This window comes from Ascaphus truei, chromosome 1, assembly GCF_040206685.1.
Source record: "Ascaphus truei isolate aAscTru1 chromosome 1, aAscTru1.hap1, whole genome shotgun sequence".
Lineage (NCBI taxonomy): Eukaryota > Metazoa > Chordata > Amphibia > Anura > Ascaphidae > Ascaphus > Ascaphus truei.
This window is the reverse complement of record NC_134483.1, coordinates 45,611,217-45,622,307: the sequence shown is the minus strand read 5'-3', so window position 1 is coordinate 45,622,307 and position 11,091 is coordinate 45,611,217. Positions and strand designations below refer to the sequence as shown.

Sequence of the window (11,091 nt, the reverse complement as noted above, 5' to 3'; positions counted from 1 at the left end):
GCCCACAATATTGTCTATAGAATTTAAAATGCGATGTCAACAAACAGTTACGTGTCATTTCTTAATCTTTCTAAACATAAATGTGTATGATTTGCTTCAATAAATGACATTTAAGAGCGTGATATTGATAATTATATCTGAAAATGTCATAACGCAGACTATGCAAAACCCTTACTTGTGCTATAATGTGCACATTGATTGAAAATTAGCTTAAGGTATTATTATGGAAAGTAGGCAGCTGCATCTAATGATTTTTGAAGTAATCTGAACCATCTGCCTCCGTAAACGAAACAGTTCCCCCTCTAATCCAGATTATGGCTGACAAACCATTTTTGGCATCTAGTTCTCAGTGACAGTGTGTCCTTGAGGAGCAGATAGTGCCACACACATTCCCACTACTGACTTTCTGTGTCAGCTGGAATTGTATCATTTGTTGTATCTATTCGTTGTATGTTTGCTCATTGAAAGTCATGTCTTTCCTGCTAAAGAGTATGGTGAGTAGTCAGATAAAGGGCTTTGGATCAAGCGAAGAGAAAAAAGATGACGGCGAAGCCTCTAGCCCGGCAGCAGCGCAGGGGATGACCCGGGAGGAATATGAGGAGTATCAAAGACAGGTGGTTGAAGAGCAGTAAGTATCCAACCAATGTAGGTCTAGTTAATAAATCCATTACCATTGCAAAGAAAGGCACCGTTGTGACTATCACATTTTAAATCAGAAAATGGTGACTAGCAAGGTCCCAGAAAAATATTACAATAACCAAAAATGAAAGGGGGTTGGGAGTTCCTACATTATGCAATGAGGCTGAATTGAAGTGATGCTCCATAGAAATGTTTTTTAGGCCATTGATGAGTGAGGCTCCAAATAAGTGAGTCGCGTCTCACTTAAGTATAAGATTTGTCACAACTATAAAACATATGTGGTAATCTTTCCCAATACTTCAACTAGCCCGTTCATTTATAGATGTAACAGGCTTAACTGTTACCCAAGACACTCAACATAGCCGGGCTCTGAAAATCCCAAAGTGTTCAATGGTAATGTTGAAGCAGAATGCTGCAGCATGTCTGGGCACACCTCAAGAAAGGGGACAGTTGAACCTGCTACATCTGTACATGCACACTAGCCACATGAGTTCTGCAGAAGTCGGGAGCACTCTGTACCCGTCAAGCACTGAAGGGATTAATGTGGTGTAAATGTTGTGTATTAATACAGTTACTTGAACCTATTGCATTCTACTCCCCAGTAACAATAGGTTTAAATGTGAGATTCTGTACCTGAAAAGAAGTCTTGCCAGTGCAAGGAACAGTATAGTGCTGGGGGGTGCACCCTCACAGGGAGGCGCAAGATTTTCCAGGGTGGGGACGCGGTGGTTACAGAGGCATCTTCCCCAAGGCATTTAAATTAAATGCCGGAGGACCGCGCGAGGCCTTTGTACTCACCTTGTCTTCGGCAACGCGGCGGGGGTCGCGTGACGTCACGTTGCCATGGCAACGCTGTGTCATTTGACGTCAGAGACAAGGTAAGGAGGGGGCACAAGCAGGGGGAGAGTGCAGGCAGGGGGTAAAGTTTGCGCACCCCTAGTATAGAGTAATAACTGTCAGTTAGACGCCACTGCATACATAAACTGTATGAAAATCAGCGGTATGTGTGTCTGAGCAGGAGTGAAAGTGTAGAATTAAACCCCTATCCTGTTTAAGTGTTCCAAGGTACAACTTTCTTTTCACAAATCATCGTAATCAATGTTGAAGCAATAGACTGAAGCTGAAGTTTTGCATCCTATTCACAAATTTACACCCGTAACTTTCCTGATCGCGTGAAGAAAGGTCTCAAGACTTTTTTTTAGCTTTCCAGTACCAGTCCTGTAATGTACGGAGGATTTTGAGAGCTTTGTGGAACTGAATGACAATGCTTCACACTCCTAAATTTACCTCGAAGTAGCATTCCAATTTTACAAACACACACAGGATTAATCAAACAATCATATTGCTCCAGTGCATTTTGGAATACTTGAAAGTACAAGAAAATATTGCAGCACACGCTTTGGGATTAGGAAAAGATTTATATCCTGCTATTGTTTTGTTACTTTTCTGCACATTTTTCTTCTTTCCTTTGCTCCATTTCACTGAATGTACTCACTTGAGGCTGCACTGCCTCACATTTAATGCATGTTTCGGAACTGAAGCTATAAAAATTAGAAAGATCTAGCACGCACCCTGTGTTATATAATTCAGATGATGGTGCTGGGATCCTGCATCTATAGCGCTGGATGCAGACTATAAAAAACTATACTGGGTCAGCACTCAAAAAATAAATAAGAGAAAATGATACTCACGTTTTCTTTTTGGTCTCACCAAGTTTCTTCTATAATGTATCCAAAAAAACCAGCAGTAGTACAAAATACAATTGTGGATGGGCCGAGCATGCGCATTGTACGTGACACTTCTTTGTTTTCTGTCACTGTTTTGTCACAGAAATTGTATTTGTGATGGTGATTTTTTCAAATTAAAAATCAAAAACACAATTTCAGTGACAAAACGCAAATAAGTTTGACTAATAACATGCGTGCTCGGCACACATCCCGTTTTAGCTATTTGCACTTCTATAAATCTGTGTGTGTGTGTGTGTGTGTGTGTGTGTGTGTGTGTGTGTGTGTGTCTGTATTTTCCAATGTGGGGGCTGGGCAAGTGTTGCACCTGTGCACGCGCCCTGAGTCGGTTTCTGTGCATACGCACTGAGCTGCCGGCTAATGCACATGTGCGCCGAGACTGTGTCTCTGTGTGTGTGTGTGTATGTGTGTGTGTGTCCGTGTCTGTATTTTCCAAAGTGGGGGGGGGGGCGCAAGTGTTGCACCAGCGCGCGATGCCGTTTTCTGCGCATGTGTGCTGAGCTGCCGGCTACTGCGCATGTTCGCCAAGCCGATGGCTACTGTGCATGCGCGCGGCTGCTGCTGTGCATGCACTGGCTGTGGCTAGAGCTTCTGCATATGCATTGATGGGGACGGCTCTCCCTGTGAATGACCGGCTCTGTGCATGCGCCAGCGCCACCACTTGCTTCTGAGCGAATTCGCCGGCCTCAGCACTTGTGGTGGTTGCCGCGGACCACCAAACTGTTGGTAAGGTAAGTGTTGTGTGGGGGCCGCTTCTGCACATGTGCGGACCGACAGCCTCATCTGCCAGCACTGATGTCACTTCCATAACCTACTTCCGCCTCCAAGAAAACGGATTTGGTCCCAGCAAAGAAGTTTCATTTAAAAAAAAGAACAGACAAAGGAAGGAGAAGTTAGCACACACTGTTAAATGTGCAAAATAGAGCAACGTTTCAAGGCCCCTTCCTCAGATTGTTTTTGGGATACATTATAGAACAAACTTGGTGAGATGAAAAGGAAAACACGAGTCTATCATTTTCTCTTATTTATTTTATGAGTGCTGATCCAGTAGGGTTTTTTTGTTCTCTCCAGAATTTAAGCTATACTTGAGAGCCGAAAACAGGAAGGAAAAAACAGAGCACTAAATCCAAAATTGGTTAAACCAAAATAAGATACAAGGATGCGTTCCCATAATAAAAATAGCTTATTTAATGAATAAGAGCAAAAAACAACCACACCAACGCGTTTCGGACAAACAAAAGTCCTTTCTCAAGAAAGGACTTTTGTTTGTCCGAAACGCGTTGGTGTGGTTGTTTTTTGCTCTTATTCATTAAATAAGCTATTTTTATTATGGGAACGCATCCTTGTATCTTATTTTGGTTTAACCAATTTTGGATTTAGTGCTCCGTTTTTTCCTTCCTGTTTTCGTCTATTGTATCCATCCACGGACGGAGGCACAATTAACCCCTGGACTGCTGGCTACATCTGGACTTGCTGTCAATCGTGGATCACCATCCCAATGTGAGTCTATTCCAGTTTGTCCATTATATTGGATTTCAGTTATAACAATTTGATGTTTACAATACTGGTCACCAGCAGGTGTTAACATTACTGTATCCTTACCTCAGTGCTACGTGGGATCACAGTTTACCAGTCTACATCTTTTGGAATCATTTGTTATCTTCACTTATTGGGTTAATTCCGTTTTTCAATATTCATTTTGTTTTTTTTTGCTGTTTTTCATTGAGCACCATACAACATATTTTTCATATATACTTGAGAGCTTTGACAATCTAGGCTTGAAAGTGAACTGTGAAAAGCATAATGTTAAATATCACAGAATACACAACACATACTGCTCTTGTGGGATTAGTGAAGAGGAAATAAGGCTGCAGTGAGTCCAGAGCTGGTACTTGAACACCTTCTCCAACTTGAGAAGAAAAAGGCAAAAACAGTGCACTGCCAGGGAGTCAGGTGGTAGCAAAATATAAAAGTCTATTTATTTAGTAACACTCAGCAAACATAACCCCAGAAGGGTGAAACAAAACACTCCAACGCGTTTCGGACCATAGGGGTCCTTAATCATACTCTTTGATAAAGGACCCCTATGGTCCGAAACGCGTAGGAGTGTTTTGTTTCACCCTTCTGGGGTTATGTTTGCTGAGTGTTACTAAATAAATAGACTTTTATATTTTGCTACCACCTGACTCCCTTGCAGTGCACTGTTTTTGCCTTTTTCTTCTCTCGCTGGACTACTTACTGCAGACTGGACGCCATTTGGATATACCTAGCAGGACCTTCAATGACAGACGGAGTGGGTAAGATTTATTGCATTAATTACTGTGATTTTTATAGATGAGTACTATTTATCACACCGTGAGGTCTCCAATGAGGTCACGTTTTAGCACTCCTATTTGTTACCTTAAGGAGACGAGTGTTTAGTGACTCACACATCACAGTCTATCTTTATACCCACTCTGTCACTCATTCTGCCCGTTAGTCCTGCTTTATTATTATGGACACTTATTACTGAGGTTCCACCATCTCTGGAGCACCCATTTCTCCATATACCTTCTCCAACTTGTTTGGTTGTTATCATCATTTTGTCTGCTCCAGACATTGCTTTTCTTCTGTTTTTCTCTGTTCTCTTCTATGATCATTTCCTTTGTTCCTTAGATCAGTTACCCCTCGTCATAATTTTTTCTTTCCTTATTACTCTTTCAAAACCAAAAATGACAAATAGACACCAGCACTACTATAGTCTTATATCAATACATACTGTATATAGTGAACGGTGCAGTAGGGGGAAAAAAGGCAGTTGCAACAACTAAAGAAACTGGTAGACCAATAACCCAGTAGAAGGTCCCCTACAGAACAGCACTCATTATCACTATTTGGGTAACAGTAAATGCTTAATAGCAATTAGAGGCTCAATTAGAGCTTAAGAGCACTCAGTATGATATCATGGATAACATTAAAACCAATTTTAATAAGTACAACATTAAAACATAGGCTATTAAAAGATCTCCCCAATGGGAACCCAAGCTTCGACCAATGGAAGCATAAGCTTCAGACAGGAGAAGCCAGATCTATTGCAAACAGTTACTAGCCCCAAAATGGGGTGGTAACAAGGCCGATTACCTAGCAAAAATAGGAGTTTGAGCCTAGTAGGAGGAAGGGAATTCCTAGACGAACTCCCCCCTCCCACGACCACGCTACAATTTCAACTATATTACAGTATACTCAAATTAAGAGTGTGAGAGCGTAGCCTCTGTACAACGCTGCAGGTACAGTATGCACTAAGTGTCTTAGGAATGTGTTGCTGATAAGATAGTCTTGCAGCTCCAAATACACCTCAGGTGGATAATATAATAAAACACTTAATAAGCTAATAGTAGGGAAGTAGGTACAATACTTGCAATACTGATGTCATCGGGTACACGCTAAGGTATGCATTCACTCTGCTGTGCCTGCATGTAAACAGCCACACAAGGGAGGTTCAATCAGCTATTCACTGAGTGCTTGTAAGAGCACCATGGTACCCATGGGACGTCGAATCCTTATATACAAGTATCCCACACCAGGCAGGGATGGAAGCGGTTAAATATTATCTAGACTCGAGACACGTATTTTCAGAAACACAATCTGTTTGTATTGTCATTGCTCGATTTTGTACTTACAAAAATTTTTTTTTTCTTCAACAACAAAATCTTCCACCAGCTGCAAGGTAATGCAATAGGGACAATTTGCCCCTAGCTACACTAAACTTTACCTTGGCTGGTGGGAGAAAACAATTGTATTTGCTGACGATATGGATGGGTACAATATATCGACTTTTATGGCTGCTATATAGATGATATACTCATCCTTTTGGCATGGTCCAAGAGGAGCTCTGTTGGAATTCATTAATGTACTTAATTTTAATGAGCTCAATCTAAAGCTCACAAGTGAAATTCAAAGAGTCCATTAATTTCCTTGATATAACCATCTACAAGGATATTGATGGGAATCTGCTGACCAAGACGTTCAGAAAGGAGACTGCTACCAATAGCCTTTTACAATTTACCACCCACCATCCACCACACTTGGTACGCAACATTCCTGATGGTCAGTTCCTGCGTCTCCGCAGAAACTGTTCCACCGTGGAAACTTTTAAACAACAGTCCTCGGAGCTCAAGGGACGTTTTTTTGGAAAGGGGGTTTAGCTCCTCATGCATCAAACGAGGGTACAATCAAGCAATACAAACTAACAGGCAGGACTTGTTACGAAACAATAGACAGAGATCCCCACAATCCCAAATCATTAGGTTTGTTGGGAACAACAATAGTCGGTGGTTTGAAGTATCAAGAATTATACAGAGACATTGGCATCTCCTGATGGCTGATGAGGATTTGTGTCCGGTATTAAAAAACAGACCAACATTAGTCAGCAGGAGAGCGAGGAATATTAAGGACTTGCTTATTCGTAGCCACTACACGACACCTGTGTCTAAAACGTGGCTACAACAAAAAACAAAAATGCCCAAAGCTACTTCCAATGTGACAAAAATACACAGTGCAATACCTATATATCTCTTGAAAAGAGGGTCATTTAGTTTAACCCTTTGGCCAAAGCCTGCTGCCACTTACAAGGCATGACCGTAGCAGGTCGTAACACTCACATGGGTTAAAATTCTTATTTACCTGTATAATTACAAGAAGATCTGTCGTAACCTGGCAAAATGAAACTGACCTGCCAACTTGGAAAGTGGGGTGGGGCAAGCTTAAACCTTGGGGGGAAGGCCCACTACCCTCCCATAAGCAACCGAGACCAGCTGCACACAGTTAACAAAATACACAGATTACCAACAAGCTCTGAGAAACCTCTACCATTACCACACAATATATACATGCATATAAGTGTCGAAAGGAGTGCTAGTGGGCGTGGCTTCTCTTATATGCATATATATATATGGCAATGGTTGGGGTTTCTCAGAGCTTGTTGAGAATCTCTGTGTTTTTTTTTCTAAAACGTGGTTACCCAATAGATCTAATGGCTCCTTTAAATGTGGGGATTATAAGGCCAGTGCCTTCATGTTACCAGCCCCAAAATTCTGCAATTGGAATGATTCCAAAGAATTTGACATCAGGACGTTTATCAACTGTACTACGACCGGGGTCATTTATATGGCCTTGTGCGAATGCGGTAAAAAATATGTGGGCAAGACCTGACGTCAATTGAGGCATCGTGTTCTGGAACGCGTTGGGTCGGTCCACAATCACTTGGAGACCCACCTGGCGAGGCACATTAACGAAGCACATGAGGGTAACATGCAAGCCATTAGGTTTTTTGGAATTGACCATATGGGTATAGGACAGAGACAGGGTGACTGGGATAGGATCCTCCGGCAAAGGGACTGTAGGTGGATCTATGTCCTACAAACCCTTTCCCCCAAAGGTCTGAATGAGGGGGGTTTGTTTTTACCCCCTTTTTATAGGATGGCTACATTTTGCAGTTCATTTTAGTTGTTTATTCCTCTCCATATTCAATTGTCTCTTTTAATGTGCTTTTTTTTTTTTTTTATAACTTGTATTTTATTATACATAAATGCATGATATACATAAAAAAATCAATTGTCTCTTTTGATAATTATTATTCATACTACTATGGTGATTCATTTGCTCTCCAGTTATCCACCTTGTTCGCTCACTCTTTATTTAGACTGGTGTGCTAGAGATGCAATTTGCCTATTTACCTCTCCTCACTCTCTAGTATTGCGCTTGTATTATTGCTATACACTTAGCTATGTGCTGATTGGTCTATGGTGTGACCTATCACGCAACAGCATTGGGCTGAATAATTGCAGCCGTTATGTCATCATAACTCCGCCCCCCTAGCATGGCGATTGGAGGGCGCTCCGTCGAGCCCCCTCCCTTGCGCATACAAATGACTTTGGGCGACATACCTTCAACAGTATCCCTGGAAGAAGTGCCTATGCGAAACGGCCGTCGGGACTGCTGCCTAATAACTCCCATGGGTACCAGGGTGCTCTTACAAGCACTCCGTGAATAGCTGATTGAGCCTCCCTAGTATGGCTGTTTACATGCAGGCACAGCAGAGTGAATGCACACCTTAGCGTGTACCAGATGACATCAGTATTGCAAGTATTGTACCTACTTCACTACTATAAGCATATTATGGGGGCTATGCACTAAGCAGCGCGTTTTTCCGCCCGATTGGAAAATGTTTGCTCGGCCGTTACAAAGTGAAGCCAAAAGCGGGATTCACTAACAAGTTCAGGGCATTTTTTTCCGGTCGAGCAAAAATCTGCCTGACCGCCCGAGCTTTTTTCCCTCCCTTGCTATCGCGCTTAAACTTATAAAGCGCAATAGCTGATAGAAAAAAAACAGCCGCCTGTAAGAACTGCATGGAGACGCTGCGTCTCTATGCACGGCTCTTACAGACGATCGTACAGTATTAAAAAAAAAAAAAGAAAAATCAACTGCGCTAAGTGATTGGTGGTAAAATATATAATAATACCAGTACCTTATATACAAGTGAATAGGTGATCAGTTTAAACTATTGAAGTGGTTATCTTAACCAATACATATGTGAATTATATAAAACCTGTCCTGTTCACGTGTGTAAATAGATTAGGTAGACTGCAGCTTTTCTATTAGGATGGCTCCGCAACCAATACTAGGACAAAAAAACAAGAAGAAAGAACAGCGCAAAACCTCATAGTGTAGTATATATAAATTATAATGAGTTCATTCAGCAGGTGAGTATTGCACGTACATTCAAATATAATTAACAGGCATGACATGTTAGGGACATGTTACCACAGCTGCTCGCAGTATGGAACCACTCCGGATTCTGCTGGGCTAGGGAAGGGATGAATTCTTATCTCTCCCCAGGTGTTCTTGGGTTATTTCTTCCTCCAGATCGTCATCACCTCATCAGATGGGGAACTGTAGAACTCCTTCCACGTGGTCTGCTGGATACTGGTGTTGTATAGCTCAATTGCAAGGCACACGCTAATGCTGTCACTCGGAGTATCTCCTGTCTGGTGTAGGAAGCGGTGGTACCGGCAGCATGTAGTGTAGCCTGCCACACATTGGTACTCCACGACGGACTGGCTGATGTGCACTAGCGCTCACTGATGACGTCACTCCAAGCGTCCCATGTGGCGAATGAGAAGTGAAAATCGCCACACTATGCTTTTCATTTAATTGCGTCAGTACAAATTTTCAGCTCCCATAAACAATAACAGTTCAAGGTCGGGTCTAGACTCCAACTGAAGGCAGAGGGGAGTATTGGATGGCTGTGTTGTGTCAATGACTCATTCAGAAAGCGGAAACCAGCACACGCCGCCAGGAAAAAGTTTATTTTACTGTGGGAGCTGGAAAACTCCAATCACCACACTTTCATGGCCGATTCGACACTTGTGGCGATTGGCGACAGGGTTGCCCACCTCGGCCGTAGCGGCTATCCGCTATGGTAATGAAGCTGCTTTAATATAATTTTTATTAATAGTGTGTGGGAGCAGGGGGTCTCCTGAGCTGAACTGCATTGATTTCAGCCTCGGGGAACCCCTGCTTCCCGAGTTTCTAGCCCAGATATGGGGTGAACAAAAAAGAGGTGATAGTGCGCAAAACTAAATCGTGACGTGATAAGTGAAGGATATGTGAAATAAATAAATAAATAACTTAACCTAGGATTGAGCGTCTGCAGCTGTGATGGAATGGGGGGGCTCAGAAACCCCCTGGAGCTAACAAATGGATACAAAAAAGACACAGCGCACAACGCTCATAGTGCATTACAAAATATTATTGACATATATAATAAATGGGTGAGTAATGTGCGTACATCAAATACAATAATAACGAGCAGTTTCGGGATATTTTACCCAACGCCTCCGGAGACCAGAATAGGTGTCCTTGCAGGGGTGATGCTGCTGTCCTCGATATTGCAGGGTCCTATTGAAATGGGTGCACAACCTCTGCTGTTCCTTGCTCCCCTGAGCACAGGCAGGCTGGGAGATGCTGATTCCTGCAGTGCTTCAGCAGGGCAGTTTTAGGCATCAACTGGGCGCCAGCACTCTCCTCCGTGTGAAGCGCTTCCTGGATCGTGACGTCACCACGGGGATTTCGCGCCGCTCACAAGCAGTCAAAGTCGCGCAGTAGGGTGCTAGTATGAGGCTAGAACACTAGTAAACCTTGTCCTACGCGTTTCGAAACGGAACGTTTCTTCATCAGGGACTAATATTGAGTGGATTCGGGTAGAAGCTATATATCCCGCGATCGTGCCTCATTGGCTAAGCCCTTAGTTCTATTGTCCAATAGGGAACCAACGGGGGCGGGGTTAAGAGTCCCGAAAACATACATCACAAGCTATGATTAACAAATGCAAAAAAAACTTAGAACAAACTTTAATAACAAGAACACTGTTAACCAAGACGCAATTGATGGGCTAAAACAAAGAAAAAAAGTATTAAAAACATGGTAAATAAACACAAAATCAATAATATCATTGCCCTATGGACCTGAATGATAGGTAGTGAAATATAGGATATATATGAAGCATAAAGGTGTTAGGAAAGTTCTGAACATATTGAGCAGCAGAATAAAAATAAAATTGAAATGGTTAAAATGATTACAATGTCTAGAGGCATATTTTAGAATAAAAGGACATAATATGGTATAAACTCCAATCACCACACTTTCATGGCCGATTCGACACTTGTGG

General features: G+C 42.3%; 1 protein-coding gene across 1 annotated transcript in view; it reads left to right on the top strand.

The window, feature by feature from the left end:
- Window positions 1–333: 333 nt before the first annotated feature.
- Window positions 334–11,091, top strand: part of CPLX4 (complexin 4) — a 36,370-nt gene continuing 25,612 nt past the window's right edge. The window contains exon 1 of the mRNA XM_075587390.1: window positions 334–628. Within this exon, the coding sequence (XP_075443505.1) occupies window positions 471–628 (158 nt within the window). The 5' untranslated portion in view covers window positions 334–470. The remainder of the gene's footprint in view (window positions 629–11,091) is intronic.